This window comes from Nicotiana sylvestris, chromosome 11 (genome assembly GCF_000393655.2).
Source record: "Nicotiana sylvestris chromosome 11, ASM39365v2, whole genome shotgun sequence".
Classification (NCBI taxonomy): Eukaryota; Viridiplantae; Streptophyta; class Magnoliopsida; order Solanales; family Solanaceae; genus Nicotiana; species Nicotiana sylvestris.
Genome location: NC_091067.1, coordinates 44,732,393 through 44,754,972, shown reverse-complemented (window position 1 = coordinate 44,754,972; position 22,580 = coordinate 44,732,393). Strand labels below are relative to the sequence as shown.

Sequence of the window (22,580 nt, the reverse complement as noted above, 5' to 3'; positions counted from 1 at the left end):
CATATTTATTTATCGTCGACGGCGCTCACTGGGGGTGTGTACAGACTCCGGAGGGGCTCCTACAGCCCAAGCGCAATATCTTGGTCAGTCATTGTTACCTGACCGGTCAGCCATTGTTACCTGACCAATTTATATCATACAGTGCCATTGTTACCACTGTTCAAGTATATCATCCAGTGTCATTGTTACCACTATTTCAAGTATATCACACAGTGTCATTGTTACCACTGTTTCAAGTATATCATACAGTGTCATTGGACTCCGGAGGGGCTCCTACAGCCCAAGCGGAATATCTTGGTCAGTCATTGTTACCTGACCGGTCAGCCCATTGTTACCTGACCAATTTACATAATACAGTGCCATTGTTACCACTGTTTCAAGTATATCATACAGTGTCATTGTTACCACTGTTTCGAGTATATCATACAGTGTCATTGTTACCATTGTTTCAAGTCACTTTATAATCAGTCCAGAAAATAATATAATAAGCCCATTAGGCATTTACAAAATAGAAGTTTCCCGCCCGAAATACATTTAAAATGTCATTTGAGTTTTCAACACTTAGAATTACGGCTAAGTTTGCAAAACAGTAATTAAAACCTTGGACTGAAATTAAATGATATTAATCCCCGAAGGATTCTACAAGTCGGCACAAGGCCCCCAAACGTGGCATTAAGCCCAAATATCATCAATACATGTGTGTATCAGTCGCCAACATATTATAAGTATCAATACAATGTGCGAATCAGTCGCCAATATACTATAATTATCACTCGGGGTGGACCAAGTCACAATCCCCAATCATATACGACCCTGCACCTGCCATGGGATGCGTGTCACGCCTCAATATAGCGTTACTATGTGAAAGTCCGGGGTTTCAAACCCTCAGAACAACAGTTGCATCAATTACTCACCTCGAACCGGCTACTTCTTTAGCTCGCGACGCCTTTGCCCCTCGAATTGGCCTCCACGTGCGTCGAATCTGCCCAAAATCGCAACGAATATGTCGCATTATGCTAAAGGGACAATACTCAATCGAAATCAATCGAAAAATATCGAAATTCACGAAACTTGCAAAACCCGAGCCCCGGGCCCACTTCTCAAAATCCAGAAATTTTTACATCAAAATGTTCCTTATATCGCCACAAGTCTATACATACCAAATTCACAAGAATCGGAGTCCATTTGACCCCTCAAATCCCAAATTTAGAATTTCAATTTCAAGCCCTATTTTCTTACAGTTTGGCTATATTTTCATGAATTTCAAGGATGATTGCACAATATAATCATGTATTTAGTTCATAGGACTTACCTTCAATCACTTTCCGTCAAAACCCCTTCAATTCCCGTCCAAAAGCTCTCAAGGTTGCTCAAAAATGGTGGAAAAATGGGTTGGGTTCGCGGATGAAATGTTAATATTTCGGAAGTACTATTCACGACACTGTTCATTGGTCACTGTTCACCCACGCGGTTATTGTTCATGCGCGGTTACTGTTCACTGCTGCAGAAAATACAGCAGTTTTTTATGAAATTTGCAGCACAACTATTGTTTTACTAAAATAGCTCTAACTCCATCATACAAACTCGTAATTAGACGATTCTTGTTCCTATGAGTCACAAATAATAATACGAACATAACCCTTCAATCGAAACTCAATTCGGAGCTCATTTGGCCAGTTCAATACCCATTTCGCTCGTTAAACAATTAACTCACATTTCACGTCAAAAACCCAATCGCGACTTGATGAAATTAAACCAAAATTTTCAGATCAGTCCTATAATTCATGATTTAAATTCTGGAAGTCTCGAAATCAAATTTGGATCTCTAGAACTACAAATGAACCTTTAGATCATTACATTTATGCTCAAAACGGCAAAAATCTACCAAAAATGACCCGTTGGGCATCCGAAACACACCCGAGGCCAGTGGGACCTCAACCAATCATGCCCACATAATTCATAACATCATTAAAACCTGCTCCAATCATCAAAACACCTCAAACAATATCAAATTATCCAAAACTCATCGAATTCAAGCCTAAGTTTCCAAAAACTTCCGAAAATACACTTTCGATCAAAAACCCGACCAAACGATGTCCGAATAACCTGAAATTTTGCACACACATCACAAATGACATAACAAAGCTACAACAACTCCAGGAATTCCATTCTGACTCCCGGATCTAAATCTCACCTATCAACCGGAATTCGCCAAAATACTAACTTTGCCAATTCAAGCTTAATTCTACCCCGGTCATCACAAAAATATTCCGGACACACTCCTAAGTCCCAAATCACCTAACGAAGCTATCCGAACCATAAAATTTGCATTTCGAGCCCTCTAACACATAAGTCAATATCCGGTTGACTTTTCCAACTTATGCTTCCTTAAGAGAGACTAAGTGTCTCAAACCTTACCAAAACTAGTCCGAATGACTTCAAATTTTGCACACAAGTCACATTCGATATTACGGACTTGCACCAACTTTCAGAATCGCATTCCGAATATCAAAATTTTCACTTCCGGTCGAATTTTCTCAAAACCCTTCAAATTCCTATATTTAGCCAAATGACTTCAAAATGACCTCCGGACATCCGAATTCACTTTCGATCACGCTCCCAACTCCAGAATCACCATACAGAGCTATTCCCAGACTCGGAATCCCAAACGGACATCTATAACTCTGAAATGCCTTCCAACCCAAGTTTATGAAATTCTTCTAAAATACTAACTTCCACAATATACGCCGAAATGCTCACGGATTATCCAAAACCAAATCCGGACATACGCCCAAGTCCGAAATCATCATTCGAACATGCTGGAACTTTCAGATCCCAATTCCGAGGTCGTTTACTCAAAATTCCAATCTTAGCCATTTTCTTCAACTTAAGGTTGCCGCAATGAAAAGTTTCTTTCCAATTTGACTCCGAATTTCTTGAAATTCAATTCTGACCATACGTACAAGTCAATATACCTAAAATGAAGTTGTTCATGACTTCCAACTGCTGAACGACGCGCTAGAGCTTAAAACGACCGGCCGGGTCGTTACAGATACTAATCATTGTTTGCTTTCAAATGATACGACCATAAATTATGAAGTATACTTTCAAATAGCTGGTTTGTTTTCCAAATATCAAAGAAGTAATTAATCAACCTAGATAAAGATGTGAAGTATTTCTTGCTTTCTTCAAGATGATTTATGTTTTTAATCAGTATGACCTATTTTATTTTATTTTTTATTTCTTTTTTTTTGGTACTATATGCAAGTGTAAAAATCCAAAAGGAAAAAAATATTCATCCAAGTAAAAGAAAATGTTTAAAGCGGCAGGACAGATTGAAGATAGTTAACACATAAATATGCATAGGACAATTTATATAAAATATCCTTGGTTACCATGTCATGCATCATATCAACAATTAACTGCTACTATGATTTTCACATATAGAACTTCAAATTTTATTCCATTCATGTGATATAAAAGATGTAATATTAATATGTGCTTATGCAATACAGGTGTAGTACGAAGTTGTGTGCATATGAGATTTTAAAGGAATGACAAGTATAAGATAATCATACCTTCTTACATTTCATTACTTACCATATGTAGTTTCTCTTTACATTTAACCATGTGATGATATGTATGGCTTCTAATTGTAATCTTTCCGGATGTAGAAAAAATTTTGTAGATATATATATACAATTAGTAAAAGCAATTTAGTAAAACATGAACAAGAAATAAAAGCAATTTAGTAAAACATGAACAAGAAATAGAGATAGAGAGAAGGAAGAGATTTTCTTCTTCAATTGTGTGTATTTTCCTATCTATTACAAGGCCTTTATATAGGCATGAAAAGTGAAGAAAATATGTCATGGAATATGTCATTGAACATAGAAAATATGTCATTGAATATGTCATTAACCATTTGAGAGAAAGATCATGGAGGAAGAGTAGACATCCACCATATTTTGATTTTTATCATAACAAAATGTATTTAATTTAGTCGTCAACTTAAAAAACAGTTCTCACCATGAATAACTACACTTGAGTAGGACCCCGATAATTAAATCACAATAGTCATTTTTTGCATATCCTTAGATCAATCATTGGTCAAAATCAAATCACAAGTGGAAATGAAAGAAATATGCAAAAAAATCACTTCTTTGGATTCTTATACTTAACTGGAATTCGTTTTATACATATATATATATATATATATATATATTAAATTTTATATATATATATTAAAGTTTGAACATTCTTAACGAAATTTCTAGTTTTGCCATTGCAATTGAATGAAATGCATGAATATAACCCTAAATAACGAGGGATCCCTTTCTTTATCCTAGTGAAGCAGTTGACAACAGGAATCCTATTCCTTCAGGTTTTCACTAGAATCATGTTTGTCTTGTTAACGTCATAAGACGACTTCTTGGGGTCCTATCAAAAGAACATTTCTGCCAAGCAATAACCAATATAACATATTTTACTCAAATAATAAACAGTGCTGTCAAGGCAACTCAAGAAAATAGTAATCCAAGCACAATTCAATTTCATTTTAGTGGAGCTACCACCAGCGATCTTATCAAATTTCAGGCTGCGTGTGACTAGATCTCTTCTTTGAAAATAATGAAGAGGAAACAGAGAATTTCGAGAATCCATGATTAATGCAATAGAACCTTTTAATTTTGATGGTGACGTGAAACATCATACACGGTCCCATATAATTGAATTATTTGAATGTCTTATCACCTGAACAGCTGCAATAATAAGTTGGACGCAATTTGCCGTATACTTTGTCTGGCATAAAATGAGGCAACAAATGAAAGAAATTTCACCCCAAATCATTAATTCTTTACAGTGCTAGCAAACAACAATGTTCACATCATCTGGAAATCAATTCTTTTTCTCTAAAAATAAACAAGGGGAATCAACATTGTGAGAACTCCATAAGAGCATCTCGTATTGATTTGGACTCATTATCTTAATGGCCTTCATCCATGGGATCACTTCTGTTGCACGTTTGAGATCTTAAATCCTTCTCATCCTGCCTTGACTCGTTGGATCCTGATGCAGCGGAAACAGAATCTTCCAGTGCCTCAAGAAAAGATGGGACAGTTAACTTATCTGCACAAAGTGTACATAAATATTAACCAATTTCAACACTCAAACAGCACTGACAATTTGATTGTCCCAGCATGATTCAGTGCATCAGAAATGACTTAGAAACAAAGTTCTGGTACTAAATCAGCAACGACCAGTTGAAATGCTAGATCAGAGGTATCACCAGCGGGACTAAGATAAATAGAGTTACACTCACATGAACTGGAACTCAAGGTGCCAAAAGGCAAAGGTTTGATACTTTACCCACTTTGGCATGATTAAGAAATTGAGTATGGCAGGGTAAAGTAATGGCTTAAAATTTACAATATCGAACTTTCGTATTATATCACATCATATACGGGTCATCCCAGATTAAAATCAGTTTATATTAGTAAAAATTTATGGGGGGGGGGGGGGGGGAGCAATCTTCCATTTAAGGAAAAAGTTCAATCTTATTAAGGACGGAGCCAAAAAAGGAGAGGAAGTCAAAAGTATTTCGGCTCAGAGGAAGAGTAAACATCATCCACAAGCAAACACAATTTAACAGAGATGAGAGGGATTAGACAAAAACTTGATCATTTGGAAAAATTAAGTAGTTATTGGAAATTAATCTATTAGTGTTTCATTCCTTTTAGCTACCAAGATGAATTATAACGCAATGCTTGCTTACATTGACTGGGATCAATTCCAAACTGAGCCAGATCTATTTGTCCAGTTCGAAGAACCTGCAGTGAGAAGAGAGTCAAATTACAAACACAACCTGCAAGCAATACCTAAAAAGCTGAAGCGGCAGGACAGAGAATTTGATCACTCACATAAGTAAACGAGTCTAGTTGCTGGCGGAATGGGGGACTCTGCAGCAACTCCAATAATTCATGTGGTGTCCAATGGCCCTGCAAACATGACAATTTTCAAGATAACGTCACCACTGCAATTCTTGTAGTTTGGGAAACAATGGAGCCAAATTTTTACCTCAGGCAAGTATGAAGCTAGCTCTCCTTCTAGTGGTATTTCTTCAATCAGTGGTAATATGAGCTCAGGCCTCAAAATATCTCCCAATCCCAATCCTGGTACAGAAGCAAGATAAGTTAAGAACAATGGTGTATATGCTATATTGTTTGTATTACATGAACGACCAGATCTGGGCTTTATTCAAGGGAAAAGTATTGCTGTACTCGTACTCGTTTGGCATTAAAATTTCTAGATGATGTTCTCCAATTGCAAGGGGAAAAAAAAGAGGTAAAGGAGAACCCTCATAAGATAAATAGAAGGCAGCAAATGAAGCAGATTATACATCAAGCTTTAATTCCTGTATACCAAAATATTGCAAAATATTCTTCACTCTAATTTTAATCAACATCTCAACAACAGTTTAACTGCGTCAAAATCCTTTTAACTTAAAAATAGTGAATTACAGTATGCCGTCACCAAGCATAAAAATGCTCAAACAAATTATGAGTCAACCAAATGCCTACCTGCATCAGGATCTACAGCCTCATCTGCACCAACCATAAGAAAAAACATTATGTCCAAATGGAGATTAAATGATAAGAGATTGTTAGTCATAACAAAATTGAAGGGAAGCAGTCAACTAAACCTGTGGATCCTATGTTACTCAATATTCTTTGAAGATCAGCCAACTTTACAGGACCCGAAGACGTTACATCACTACTTGCTTCAGTATTCATGCTTGCACTAACCAAATTTCCCGCCCTGAAAGAGCTCAGCCAGATATTTAAATATTTCCAGCCTCCAGCAATTTCATAGAGATAAAGATGGTCGTGTACTACTACTTATAAGGAACACCAAAAGGAAAACAAATCAATCAATTAATTAACTATGCCACTTGCAGGCCTTCGGAGACGGGTAATATGTTCGGCCTAAAGATTGAAGCAGCATAGTCAGTGAGGAATAATATAGCCGACCCCAACTTGCTTAGGATTGAGTCGTAGTAGTTGGTGCTGGCTCAACCTCGAACTAGTCGCTTTGTTCTTAAGTAAACATGAAGTGAGACAAACCCATTTGCACGAGTCCTTAGAAATCTTTGTTAGCATATAAATCTTCCCAATTTTTGTAGCAAGATGCAACTTCAAAAACAGATCTTATACTGCTCAACTATATTAGCATTACCTCGATGAAATATCTTCCTCTACCATATCTTCAGAATTTGGTAATGGAGCTGAAGCTTCAGGCTCATCTTCACCAGGGAACTCTATTCAAACAAGTTCAAAATATACCAAAGTTAAAACAGGTATGTTAAATAATCTTCCAACTTTGGGGAATAATAGAAGCTATACAGATAAAAAATGTCAATTAACATCATCCAAATGTAGGTACTGTAACAATATATTAGAGTGCATTCTCCAAATTAGAATTCCATTTGCAGCCCCTTTAGGTTGTTACAACGAGTACTACACCTCAACCCTAAACTAGCCCCCTTAAAGTTCTTAAAGGTAAGAGATTCACACTTGACACATAATAAATCGAAAATGTTAAGAGCCAAACAACATGACACTTGATGAATAATATTTTCATGAATTGGTATCAATCTAACAATTTAAAAAATTAATAAAAATAAAAAATAAAAATAAAAACATGAAATACACACACAAAGCTCAGGAAGAGCCTGCCACATTGCAAGTGCATGATGGCTAGTTGACAGCTAAATTCGAGTCTGCAAGATCAAAATAGGCAGACAGGAAAGAATGAAACTTAAGGCAGAGAGACATTGGACTGATATCTTGAAAACTCTTAATATTTGTTGCGCTGATCCTCGTATAATCATAAATTAAGTTGGTAGAAGATGTATTATTCTTTTTCCAAATCAACTTTCAAGATATTTAACTTTAAAAAGGAAATAAAGTAAAATTAAAAGGGAAAAAATAGTAAGAATTAAAAACAACAAAAACAGGAATAAATCTTGACTACCAAGTGGTTGATTCAAGTGGAAGTTGACTGAGCTACATATTTGTGCATCATTGTCAGCTGCAGGCTCCTGCACGGAATGAAAGGATAAATTATCACAATGCATGTTCTTGTAACTCAAAAGCATACAGAAATATCCATGGCAGCAGAAGTGACCTGTATCCAAAAGAAAAACTTTCTATCGTCGGTACAGAACTTCAAGATGTAGACCCTTCCAGACGATTGATTGACCTGAAGAGTATAAGACAACAGTGGATTAATAACAGATATTAATTAATGTGAGAACCTCTGAATGACAAATTTAAGGAAAAATATTCAAATGGGAGAAAGTTTGGACCTCCTGTAGTAAATAATGAATATTTAGATCGAGAGTTAATTCCCATGGTCACCCAACTTATGCGAATATCCTACCAAAGTCTGGTTTGGGACAGCAAAGTCACCCAACTATTGCTTTTTTTATTTATTTAAACTCAAAAATAAAGAACACTCATTTGGCATGCCATGTCATATAAAAATATACCTTTTAATGATAAACCATTTAACCCACGTCCCTTATACCCATTTACCGCACCCAATAAGAAAATCGATCTATATTAAGAAAGATGATCTATTATATTAATGTTGAGAACTTTCCAAAGCAGTGCCAATTATATTCTTTTCAAACTATCTATATATATATTAAAGCAAGAAAGTTACCATATATAATTGCATTGTGGTTAAGCCAAGTGGCAAGCTAATAAATACAAATTGTATATGGTAACTTTATTCTATATTTAACTTTGTTAGTCATATATATATATATATATATCCGAATTTGAATTAAAGAATACTTTTGAATTTATAGATAAAGTTTTTAAATTTGAATTAAAATAAAAAAAGAAATTTATCTTTTTTTGGGGTCAAGTTATCATACTTAATTCGATTAATGATCATATGCTGCTAGGAACTTTTGTTATCTTTTTTGATTATTTAAATACTATTGCGCCTGTGAAAAAAAAAATTATTTCATATAACTATAAAACTTTCACATTTAAAACCCTATAATTATAGTTCTTTAAAACAATATATTTGAATAAATAGATTTCTTTTAAAATAAATGTAACATATAGGGTACATGTCTATGGTTATGGCCAGATAACAAAAAAGAGTTTAAAAATCGAATAAAAGTTTACTTACATATATAATGAAGTAAACCTACATGCTGGAGAAAGAAACATCACAAAAATCAGTCAATATACAAAACCATTATTTTTTTCATTTTCTGAAAAACGTTTGTTTGAAGAGTCAATTTGTATAAATGGACATCAAACACATAACAAAATTTTAGCTATACATTTGCTATCATTAATTTTAATTTAGCACCTACTAGGAATTGAAGGGTATAAGCTGAAACCTCTTCATTTAGATGCAGTCAAACCAGCATTGCAAGGGTTTAATATTTTTTTGTTAAAAATATCAATTTTGAATCACTAGATTATGTGAAAAGTTATTTTTCTCGAATTCAACAAGGGGGGCATTTGTTTCTAATTGATAGTTTCTTAGCAAATTTTTAAGTGTAATTAACAAAAAGTATATTTATAAAAAAAAATTGGTATGACATGATTTTTTTTTAAATGTAAACAAATTATTTCAAAATGGGATTATTTTTTAAAATATAATGTATTTTAAAAATAAAAGGATAAGATATTTTTGAATTTTAGTAGAGTTTTTAAGTTATTATAATAGAAGTCATATCATGGATAAAATCAAGAAACTGAAATCTTATGGAATATTTACATAAATATCGGGCCAGATTTATTGCTTACTTTTTTATAGCTAATATCCATAGATGATATACTGGCAACACACGATTATACACATATTATATATGGATTATATATAAATTACACATTCTTGAATTTTTTAATTTAAGTGGTAATGCGAGCATTTATTTAGGTTGATTAGATAAAGCAAAAAGAAAAATATAGAAGAATTTCAACTAAACACTAAAAATATAAATAACATTCTTATGTAGACAATTTCTATTTAAACTCATCCTTTTATAGAGAAATAAAAAAAAATTGTAAAAAAAGAAAGAAGAAAGACATAAAAAATAAGATAAAAGAAAATAAATATAGAAAAAATGTATGAAAAATCTAAAAACCAGAAATAAGAGATGACAACGAATTTCTTCTTATGTTTCATCTATATTAAGTATAAAAAATTTGGAAGTTGATATCATCGATTTTAAATACTTTTTTCAACTCGAATGCATAGATTACAAGACAAGGATATCTTAGAATATTTTTTTTAATTTACATTGTATGTCGTTTTTAAAAAATCATTATTACTAACAAACTGATATGATATCTGAATTTGAATATAAATGCAATTTGATTAGTTTGCATTGAGGTTAAGCCAAGTATGGTGTCGAGATAAAACTACTTGGCAATTTCAAGACAATATATGCAATGTTATATAATAACAGTCAACTAATTTAACATTTAATGATTCAAAGAACAAAAAAATTGTGTATATATATATAGGTAGAGGCAGATATAGAGTGTTGACAATAGGTTCAATTGAACCCATAACTCTAAAAATATAACGAGCTCAATGCTAAAAACTTAAAAATTGAATCCATAAAGTATAAATCCTAGATCCACCTCTGTATATAGGGTATTCCAAATTCAAAATATGTGGCTAGATATTGATAATCTCTAAATGACGTCATAATGATATAAAATTTCACCGGCTAAAGAATCATTTAAATTCTTAGATAGCCGACTAAAATGAATTTTAAACTAAGGATAACATCTTCACTTGCATCATTATAAAGATAATAATTATTGAAATATATATATAAAGTTTTAGAAATTGGAATTTCAAAATAGAAATATTTTTTGAAAGATAACAACATACCAAATAAGTGTTCAAGTAGTAGTAAAAGAGTCATGTCGTAACCAAAGAATCGTTCATATTGTGCCAACATTTGTGCTTTAAATACGAGTTATTATTTCACTTTTTGGCTATTTTTAGGTTCCAATGACACCAATGAGAATAGTGCAAAAATAAAATTATCACTACGAGATTTGAGAAAATGTTAGTCTTTTTTTATGTACTGTTATCACTACGAGATTTGAGAAAATGTTAAGTCTTTTTTTATGTATTGTTTCGTAATTGATATCTAACGATTATCTAGAAGGTTTATATGTTAAGGTTATTTACATATCATTCAAATAAATCGGATATTTAATATGGTTAATGTCAAATATCAAAATGGAGTCATACTAGAAAAAAAAATTACTGGCTAAACAAATTTTAAAATTTTTAGATAGCCGATTAAAATGAGTTTTGAAAATATTTCCACTTACATTATTATAAAATAAATTATTATTTTTTTTAAAATAATAATTTATTTTAGAAACTGAAATTTTAAAATAGAAATAATAAATTATCATGTACTGTTTCGTAATTGATATCTAACGATTATCTAGAAGGTTTATATTTTAAGGTTATTTACATATCATTCAAATAAATCGGATATTTAATATGGTTAATGTCAAATATCAAAATGGAGTCATACTGGAAAAAAAAAATTTACTGGCTAAACAATTTTTAAAATTTTTAGATAGCCGATTAAAATGAGTTTTGAATTAAGGATAATATTTTCACTTACATTATTATAAAATAAATTATTATTTTTTAAAAAAATAATAATTTATTTTAGAAACTGAAATTTTAAAATAAAAATAATTTTTGAAAGATATCAACACACAAAATAAAAGTTCAAGTAGTAGTAAAAGAGTCAAGTCGTATCCAAAGAGTCCTTCATAGTCTCAACTTTTGATTGTTTTGTCATAAATATGAGTTATCATTTTGCTTCCAACTAATTTTAGGATCCAATGACACCAGCGAGAATGGTATCAAAAAAGAAAAATTAAATTATATCTAGGAAATTTGAGAAATAGTTAATCTTTTTCATGTAGTGTTTCTTAATTAATATCCAATGATTATCTATATTTAATAGAGAAAGTTTAAGTTTTAAGATTATTTACATATAATCAAAATAACCCAAATATATTACATAGTTAGTGCTCGCGCATTCGCGCGGGTGATAAAACTAGTAATATACTAAAAGATTAAAGTCATTTACAGTTTTACAGTGATTTACAGTCTCTACAGGCCAGATAATAGTGTGACAGAGGGTGGTGGAAGCCAAAACATTACAAATTATAAAGTTAATTACTCATTTCTTGAAAATTTAAAGGTTAAGTAAATAACCTATTTTAATTTGACATAAACTGCACTGCATGTATACTTCCCTATGGAGACACTGGACTCCCGGGTTTGGTTTTAAAATAAGGTTTTAAACATAATGCTGAAAAAAGATTCGTGTATTTAGCTTTCGTACACTGATTCTGGATTAAAAACAAAATTTTCATTGGTTTTGGATTTCTATTCTAGATTTCTAAAGCCTCAATTTTTGGATGTAAAAGCAATTGAGTCGAGAACCAAAGAAAAGAGCTTCTACTCTCGGATTTGGTGGGAATACAACAGGAGCAAGCACAGGTATTTAATTACCTCATGGATGTTTCTGAGATTGGAAAGAAGCTAATTTAATGACTTTGAAAAGGTGAAGTACTTCCTCCGGTCAAAAGGTTTGTCTATCTTTGTTGCTTCGATCCTTTTAACAAGAATTTACTTTGTTAAAAACAAGAACTTAGAGCCCGTTTGGCTTAGCTGATTTGATTTAAGTAGGTGATAAGCATTAGGTGCTGAAAAGCACTTTTAAGTGCTGAAACTGATTTAAAAAATAAGCAGTTACGTATTTTGATAAAAGTGTTGAAATTAATAATAAGCAGTTGAAGAACTGGGTATACGAAGAGTTTTGTTTAAAAAGAATTATTTTAGGGATAGAATAGTAAATATTTTTGTCAAACCTAAAGTGCTTATAAGCTGAAATTTGATAAGTTGGGGGAGACCAACTTATGGCTTTTGGCTTATAAGCACTTAACTTATAAGCACTTTTAATTTTATCAAACGCGTAGATACGCCAAAAAGTACTTATAAGCCAGTTTGACCAGCTTATAAGCTTAGCCAAACACCCTCTTAGTCATTTTAAAGTAGACCCATTTTCTTATCGGATGGGTTAAATGGGTATAATAGACATTTGGTTAAATGGGTTTTATCATTAAAACATATTTTTTAATATGACATGGCATACCAAATGGGTGTTCTTTATTTTCTTTGGGTGACTTTATTGTCCCAAACCAAACAAAAGTGACATTGATAGGTTATTTCCATAAGTTGGGTGACAATTCGGGGAATAAACTCTTAGATTGACAATCATGTTTAGAGTCACTCATTAGTCGTTAGACAATATTGATTCAGTATTTTGTGAAGAACATCTTAAACATTACAGAAATCTTTTGTTGCAATTGGATAGTTCTTCAGTGATTAAAGTATAAAGCAACGGGTAATAGAAATACCTTCTCAAAAACTGCCTCCTCTGGGAAAACAATCTGATCCTATGATCAACTTTTGTCAAGAAACAACTCTCAGATTTTTATTAATCGCTGTAAATGGGACTATTTCCAGAATAAGAGCAATGATCAATAAAATAAAAGTGAAGCAATACCAAAGACAGAATTCACTATGATTTGGCGGGAAAAAGGATACATCTTCGACAATGTTGAGATTACGGTCAAGCCACTGAAAATGGAGTAGTCCCTCTTCACCCTAAAATATAAAAAATGACACCGTAATTTCACAACAGATATTTAGACATTTATAAAGCAACACTTTTGTAAGATCGCCACCATTTAAGCTAGACGGGGTCAAACTTAGGCGAACAACAAAAATGACAAACCAAATCAAATATGCTTTCTTTTGAATTCCTCATACCCTGCCTATACGAACAAGTCCTTTCCGTGAATCAGGGATAACTTTTTTCCCCTCTATGATCATTTTACCGGCACGAAATTCCATCAAAGTTTCCTGCTCAAAATAATACCAATATATGTCATTTATATCACCAATAAGAACCAATGAAATGTCAAATGAACAAAAAAAATTACCATTTCATAAGGTAGACTACATGTATGCTGCACTTTTTTTTTGTAATTTTGTTTTCTTTAGAAAAGGGAAAAACAATTGAACAATGATACAGGAAAAATTAGCAAAGGTATTCTTATCTTTGACAACTAACAATTTTCATTATGGAGACAATCAGAAATTCGACATACAAGAGAGTAAGAGAATTATGCTATAGGAAAGAAGAAAAAAGGGGCAGAGCTCTCTGTGACTGTCATCCAATCTGTGCATATAAATTGGGATGTTCTGTATACTCCAAGATGAACAAAAGGTACTTGCACATTTTCCGTCAAAGAAGTGGCATCCTTGACTCCTTCAAATGTCTTCCAATTCATATCCTTCCATGTGTGGATGGATCACATCCGACGGCTTCTCTCTCTTCCTCTTTCCTCCTCCGCTCCAACTGGTTGTAAGCTCCTCGGCACATCTAGGAATAACCTAGCTAAGCATCTTAACAACAACGACAACATACCCGGTGTAGTCCTACAAGAGGGGTCTGGGGAGGGTAGAGTGTACGCAGACCTTACCCCTGCCTTTAGTAAGGCAGAGAGGTTGTTTCCGGTAGACCTTCAGCTCAGGACAGGGAAAGGGGAAGGGCAATAGCAAGAAAATTGATCTAACAACCGAAGCAGAAATACAAAACTAGCAGTAGGCAATGCAATCAGGAAACCGAGACACAATACAACAAGAAGTAGTAACAGAAGTCTAGGGGTACGAAAAAAACACGAAAGACACCAAGTGGTGTATCAAAGCTACTGGCTACTGCTAAAAACAAGGACAACACTCTGCCACCTAACCCTCTACCTTTATTCTCAACCTCCACACCTTCCTATCCATGGTCATGTCCTAGCTGGAGCAACGCCATATCTTGCCTAATAACCTCTCCCCAATACTTCTTCAGCTGCCTCTGCCTCTCCGTTAGCCCTCCCATGCCAGCCTCTCACACCTCACCGGAGCACCAGCTAAGCATCTTATTCTACAATATTGATGGCCATCATAGTGTATCATGAGGATCCAGTATTTTAGCAAGAAAAAACACCAAATCCTCTAAGCCTGGAATAGATGTCTTACCCAAGATATGCTACAAAGAAGAGGTTTTGCCTTATGCAGTAGATGTTTTTTCTGTGAAGAAAGCCTGGAGTCTGTAAATCATTTGTTTCTTCATTGCCGGCAGACCAGACAGATTTGGGACCTATTCCTTAACATCTATGGTGTGAAGTGGGCAATGCCAAACAGTGTTAGAAGCCTGCTGGAAAGTTGGCAGGGTCAATCAGTAGGCAAAAGGAAGAAAAAGATGTGGATGACCATTCCCTTATGCATCATGTGGACCATCTGGCTAGAAAGTAATAAAAGATGCTTTGAAGATCAGAGGACCCACATTCCTACGCTGAAAAATAATTGTTTGCAGAAACTATATTTTTGGTGTAAGGAAAGGGTAGTAGGAGACTTAGTGCAGCTGTTAGATTTTATGGAATTGTACAATCTTTATTTGTAATTTTTTCCTATGATGTTTTGCTTGTACTTTGAAAGTACCCCCTTGGTACTTTTTTGAAGCTTCTTAATAAAAGTTAGCTTACCTGATCAAAAAAAAGCAAAAAAACACCAATTTTATAAAGGATCTGCCTCTTTCTTACATTTTTCTACAGTTAAGTTGGGAATCCAAGACAATCTATGCGAAAAAATGGTAAGTTAGGAAAGCAAAGTAGCCAGACAGACTCTATGAAGAAGTCACACCCCTTCCTCTTCAGAGGAAGATTAACAAGGATTTCACCAAGAACCTGCCCCCGAACCTCAGTCCACTTCCAATTTTTCCGAAAGTCATCTCAAACACTATAACCTTACACAATCATCACAGAAGGTTTTTAAAGATCCAAACTCTGCACTTCACTTCTGTCCTCATGACATCCATCCAACCCTTGCACGTGCTTATTGAATGATACATGCTCCAACCTGCCTGTAGCATCCAACTTCTCCTTACCCTCGCTTAACTGATGCCGCTCTTTAACAGTCATGATAACTTTCTGAGTTTCTCATAGCTAATGGCATGAATGACCATAGACTTCTCATCTTCCGATACCTGACCACAACTATGAGCAACTTATCATGTTTGATGCCAAAATTAACGTGCCCGCTGCTTAAATGAATCGTGCAGCGAATTTCAAGACTTTACCAATCTTATTTTGACTAGCATTGCAAAATTTGCAGAATCTATGAGACTGAGAAAACAGCCGAACTTCATAATTATCCCCATGAGAAACCAGCTCATAATTTACATTTTGTACTAAATCTTTTGTTTTCTTATGTATTGGTAATATCTTTCTAACTTAGACACCACAAGCATCACCCCTTTGATTTCCTAAACAAAAGACCAAAAACAATGGATAGCTTTTCATTATACTGTACACTATGCTTTCTCAAACAAGAATCATATGTGGCTGCTTTTGGACTATTCATTCTTCATTTGGAACAGTGGAAAGAGTCTAAAAAGTGATGAATTCAGCTCTGACTTCATCGTAGTTGCTTTTCATCCATATAAACCAAAACAACATACTGGGAAAAGTTACACGCATCGCTTCCTCCATGACCTGCTGGTATCAAAAAGACAATGCAGTAACGGTAAAGCAAAGCATTGCTTAATAAAAACCAGTGGTGAAATTAAGTGGCCACAAATAAGCTACTGGCAGCATGCTTTCCTCCTCCACTGGGGTTGGCCTCCCAGACCAAGATAGCAACGATATTACTTCTGCTGGACATCCATATATACTGAAAATGGATGGAGCTGTTTTTTGGAACAATTAAAATCTTAGGAAAGCCAAAAACAGTTAATGATCAAGTTAACATATTTGCAAACCTTCCTATCACTCCCTTCACCCTTGAGACTTGATTATCAGAAGACAACTGAGGAAGATGCACAACACTGGCTAGCTCCGAATCAGAATAAACCTCCAAATATTGGCTGAAGGTAAAAGGTGAAAAGCAAGAGAAAGGGCTTTCATTATTTAAAAATGTTTTGAGAATACAATATCATTCAGAAAATAGGGAATTAGATATATTGAAGTGATGGGACGTTATGTCGCATTTTCTTAAAGTTAGATAGAATTGAGTTGGTTTGGACCAGCCCAAAATCCAAGCAAAGAATCAACAAGACAGTTTAATAAAGTACAAAAGATCATAGAACCGCCAAATAAATAGCCTAGTCTTACTTATCAAAAAATAAATAAATATCCCAGGCAAGAACCCAAACTGCTTAACATAAAATGTAACTATACTTAGTAACAATCTCTCTAACACCCCACCCCCCACCCCCCTTGTCTGGCAATTTCTGTCCCGCAGTCGATGCTAATAATCCTTTTCAGCAAATGATTTTCACCGATCCAAGTAAGAATCTGCTTTCAAATAGAAGAAAGACAATGCTAGAAATCTACCACACTGGAAAAACATAATAAACTAAGCATGATTCCAAACTCCCTCACATTTCTGCTGATTATGAGAGAGACCTTAACAAAAGAAGATTTCCAGCAGGGGAAACATATAAGCACTAAAGCATAAAGTACAAATCATATCGGACTGACAGAAAATCAAATATAAAATCAAAAAATAAATAAATAAAAATAGCTCAGACAAGAAACCGAAACAACCTAAAATAAAATCTAACTATATTTAGCAACAACCTGTCTCACTCTCACTCTCTCCCCTCACCCCCCCCCCTTCTTTTCCCCGTTCTCTCTCCCTCTTGCCCCTTCAGCCAACCTCTGGCAATTTCTGTTGCACCGTCAATTCTAGTGATCCTTTCGGCGAATGATTTTTCTATCCAAGTACGAATCTGCTTTCTAATGGAAGAAAGACAATGCTAGAAATCAACCACTCTGGACAAAAACAAATCAAACTTAGCATGATTCCAAACTCTCTCATGTCTCTTGCTGATTATGCTTACCTAAAGAAAAGAAGATTTCCAGCAGGGCAAACACATAAGCCACTAAAGCATAAAACATGAAAGTACAATCCAATTTGGATGAGAGTGCACCCGCCTGGACAAGCACCCTCCCTTGACTATCAGGGAGCTTTGCTTTGCCTCATCCACAGGTCAACTTAAACGATGCCTTTGAAAACACTAGTTGCAGGTTGCTGTACCATTCTTGTAACCATCATTTTTTATTGGTACTCTTATAACAGCCATTGATTGTGTTATTGTGATTTTCAACCATTTAACATCCTCCACATCAACTATTGTATTTTCCTTCCTATCTTGCACTCAAGTAAAGGAGGGAAAATGTCTGCTGCTACCGCCACCACGACAGTTTTAAAGCTTTTCAGACATATGCCAAATGCCCAAGAAAAATCTATAATTATGATGTGTGCTACTAACTACAGGTTGCCACCCACACAAAAGTTTCTCTTTTTCAGTTAGGAGAATACCTTTAAAAGAGAAGTTTTCTTCAAAAGTATGAAATGCTTGCACCCAAACCTTATTCTATTTCTCTTCAAATTATAAACACTTAAATAAAGAAGCTTGACACTTCAGGTCTCTAGGTTTATTTTACATCTTCAGATATGTAGTTCAGTTCTTTCTACCACAACTTTTGTGTTAAGAGCAGGAAAAACGCAACACCTATGCAGGTTGTTTACACTGCATAATGATCTGCATCGTACTAATTGCAAAGATTGAATTCCCTGAACTTCTCCAGGTCCTGATCATTGTACAGTGTAAAAAAGTAACAGGCCTGAATGGATTATCTATGGGATTCTATCAACATTACTGGGAAGTCATTAAAAGTGATCTGTTGAATGCCTGGAACTTCTTCCATAGTCATGATCAATTTTAAAGGTGATTAGATGCATCCTTCATTGCTTTAGTCCCCGAATAATGGAGCTAAAGAGCTTATAGAAATCATTTCATACCATAAGATGTATATATCTCAAAAGTACTAGACAGTCAAAACACCTTTTTAAAGCACTTATGCAAGTTTCTAAATCATGCTTTTAGAAAAGAAAGCAATCAAGAGGTTAAAGTCCCACTTAGCTCAAAGCCAAGCCAAAGCATATAGCCTCTACTTATCTAGGCAAAATATGCAATAACAATGTTAATTACCCATAAATGACGACTCTCCATCAGCAAGGTCTCGTTAGAGCTACTACGTTTTCATATTCAGTGAGTCAAAAATGTGATTTATCCATTCTTGGTCCAATTACCCATTCAATTACTCAAAATTTTTTTTGTTTGGACTTTAGGCTCGTTGTGGGATTCTACTGGGTTGTTGTTGTTGTTGTTGTTGTTGTTGGACTTTAGGCTCAAATTCATGAATTTTCTATGTCTGAATCCTCAATCTCAAATCAAAGGATACATAGAGTCATAGATTCATGTATAAAATCTTGAATCTATAAAACCAGTCAATTCCAATTGGAAATAACTTAATCTCAATGCTAATAATACAATTTAAACTTAAATCTAAACAAATTTTATTTCAATTCCAACAATAATTGTATCTATAAATATTCCTGGTAGATAAAAAAAATAATTATATCTAATAATATTAATTAAATGGAAACAAAAAGGATTAGAACCTTGAATCATTGCAAACCAAGCTGGGGTTTCTCTCCCTTTTTTTCTTCTTCCTCCTCTCTTTCTACCTCACTCTCAAGGTAAGGAATTGCTTCGGATGAATCTTATTTGCCTTGTCTCGGTACAGCTTCTAGAGAAGTGCACCCCAATCTTTTGGAAGCCCCACTACATGTTTTAGCTTGTAGTATAGATTATATTAAAACTTTCATTCACGTCAGAAAGCTCCTAAATGAGCTCACTTGATGAACTTCACATAGAGCTAATACAGCAGAAGCTTAGACGGTTGTGATGACTCTATAAAACCCTTTGCTCCTCAGTTTTGTTTTGTGGGCTTTGACTATTCACTTATTTCATTCTCCTTTTTAATGCTCAATGACAAAAGGAGTCCTCATTAACTACGGGTTACTACATCCAGTCTGACAATCAGTCTTCTAGGCTTTTCACTTTTAGAATCATCTTTCTCTCTGATCTTCATGCGTTCTTTATCCTATTCCGATTCGATTTAGCTTTCTTTTAGTTGCTATATGAGGATGAACGTGGCTAGAACCATACTCCAAATGTCAAACAGCTACGGGTATTTTCTATGCATGTCCTTTCTTATACTCCCAAGTAGCCTCCTCGAAAGGATGGTTCTACCACAATGCTTTAACCAAAGAAACTTAAGCGACCCCAACTAGCGAACCTGTATGTCTAATATAACTATCGAGACCCCCTCATAAGTCATGTCCTAGGTTACCTAGACAACCTGAATGACATGTCTAGTCATGAATATACTCTCGGAGTATCAACATGTAGAACTCTAAATTAACCGTTGACAACTCTAGTGGCAATCCGAGTTACAATGCACCAACCCGTTCCAGTATCTCCTACAGGCAAATATACCTCGAATTTGTGTTTGCCCTTCTTCTTGAACCTCATCACTCCTTTCGTGTGAAAAACCTTAAGAAGTACTCGATTTCCTTCCACGAAAAATAAGAGTTTGCCCCTCTTCCAGAACCTCATCACTCCTTTCATGTGAAAACCCTTAAGAAGTACTCTATTTCCCTCCACGAAGAACAAGAGTTTGCCCCTCTTCCAGAACCTCATCACTCCAGTCTCATTTATGTGGTTCTTTGATCTTGAAAAATAATTTATATTGATATTTCATTTTATGATTAAATATTTCTTTGTTTACTTTTTGGATAATACTATCTATATGAATCGTTTACACTATTTAAGTATGTTTTTAGTTAAGAATTTAGTCAAATTATTATTAGTATATGCTCAAATTAATCTGTATCGAAATTAATTATAACTTAAAAAACACATAACTTTTTATTCATAAAATTATCTCCAACACTTAAAAGTCCTATTCAGCACTTGGTACTAAAAGTCATTTAAATTTAACTTAACCAAACAGCCTTTTAATTTTATGATAATATGTTCTCCATGTCATAAGATATAATTACCAGTTATCAATTAATCAATCAACTAACCATCAAGGTCCTGACTGTGGCATGTAAAAGGTGGCCAATATAGTATAACCATTCTTTAAAGACGAACCTCTGTAGAAGCTTTTGTTCACATTGCTAGAGTCCTCAAGATCTGCAAGTCTTCTTGTGTCTGTTCATATGTTTGTATCAACCAAGTCTTTACCTCTAATAAAGGCTTTTTCTTTTAATTAATGATGGTATTAATATCAGTTGGCGCGTAGCTCTACTATTCCATCAGGTAGCTTCTATCTTCCACTAACACATGTAGTCGTGTACCGAGTAACTCTACCACCAAAGTTAGGTGGCTAGGAAGAAATCACCTAAAGTTTTTTGTCTCTGTTGGAATTTGAATCCTAATCCTGAGATTTTCACTTATTTTATTGACGGCTTTGTGACACCCTTAGGTAAAAAAGGGCAGCCCGGTGCACTAAGCTCCCGTTATGCGCGGCGTCCAGGGAAGGGCCAGACCATACTAAGCTCCCACTATGAGACACCCTAGGTACTACATATTTAATCTATTTTCTTAACCTAATACCTTTACAGCTATATCTCAACCTTGCTGGCATAATTCCTTATAGCATAAGTAGCAACCTGCGACAATACGACTAATACACCTTAACTCTACATATGCCCTGGACCTCTTAGCTTTTCTTTCTTGTCCTACTGACACTACTTACGTCTAAATGACTTGTCTATCTAGTTGAGCCTTCTATGCACGATAATCTAGTCAAGCGGCAATTTGCTTTTCCTAACTCCTCCTCCAAGGAAAACAATAAAAATATTAAATGAGCTGATACAAGAGAGTCCTTGAATAAGGACGAAGTTTAAGAACATAATCTTCTAGCAGGTATTAACAGTGCTAAGGTGTTGCAGAACAATAACAATAGAAGCAAATTTAGCGGGTACCTGAATTTGGGGAAAAGCATCCGTCGATGAAGAACCCATGAAGGCTATTATGTGTAAACAGAGAACTGAAAGCAAATTGGTAATTTGGGAGACGAAAAAATAAAGTACTTCACTATATATTCATTTGAAGCACATTAAATTAAAAGGAAATTCAAAATAAAAAAGCTATTCAGATCTTCAAGGATTGAATATAGTTTAGAGAATAAGCCGTAAACCCTAGGTAAGCCCCGCCTTAGGCCCCACATATTTAACAGAAAAGGGCCTAAGTACCCATGAAGTATTGAATTTGGTACAATAAAGTCCTCCTTCCACATTTTAAAGTAAAAAAACATTTACTGTTTAATTTTATGCTCATCTATGTCCTTATTTCTAACCGTCTTCTATTTAAAAAAATTAATTCACGTGTTATATTTTTATTGGTTGAACTTAAAATATAGCCCTAAATACTAACCCACTCGTGACCCTCTCATTACCTACCCGCTTTCTTTAATTCATTTTAACCCAAAGAATTCATTCTTTAAAGACACAACAAAGTCTTC

The 22,580-nt window shown here is 34.3% G+C and overlaps 1 protein-coding gene across 2 annotated transcripts; it reads right to left on the bottom strand.

The window, feature by feature from the left end:
- Positions 1–4,664: 4,664 nt before the first annotated feature.
- LOC104243974 (26S proteasome regulatory subunit RPN13) lies at positions 4,665–22,233 on the bottom strand. 2 transcript variants are annotated; one of them, XM_070162347.1, is made up of 14 exons: positions 22,042–22,210; positions 16,955–17,059; positions 13,915–14,007; positions 13,690–13,749; positions 13,500–13,538; positions 8,185–8,259; positions 8,032–8,098; positions 7,234–7,315; positions 6,701–6,816; positions 6,579–6,602; positions 6,076–6,170; positions 5,919–5,996; positions 5,774–5,828; positions 4,665–5,127 (listed from the first exon to the last, which is right to left on the bottom strand). In XM_070162347.1, the coding sequence occupies exons 3-14, from the start codon at positions 13,996–13,998 to the stop codon at positions 4,985–4,987; spliced, it is 918 nt and encodes a 305-aa protein (XP_070018448.1). In that variant the 5' UTR covers positions 13,999–14,007; positions 16,955–17,059; positions 22,042–22,210; the 3' UTR covers positions 4,665–4,984. The 2 variants fall into 2 exon arrangements, with proteins under 2 accessions (XP_070018448.1, XP_070018447.1); XM_070162346.1 differs by lacking the exon at positions 16,955–17,059 and having other exon boundaries at positions 22,042–22,233.
- Between the last annotated feature and the right edge of the window lie 347 nt (positions 22,234–22,580).

Coding starts and splice junctions, on each gene's coding strand:
- LOC104243974 (XM_070162346.1), bottom strand. CDS start 22,080: ATGGGTTCTTCATCGACGGATGCTTTTCCCCAAATTCAG. Junction 8,099..8,184: donor AGTTTTTCTTTTGGATACAG/GTCACTTCTGCT, acceptor CATTCCGTGCAG/GAGCCTGCAGCTGACAATGA. Junction 7,316..8,031: donor CCACTTGAATCAACCACTTG/GTAGTCAAGATT, acceptor TTGTTTGAATAG/AGTTCCCTGGTGAAGATGAG.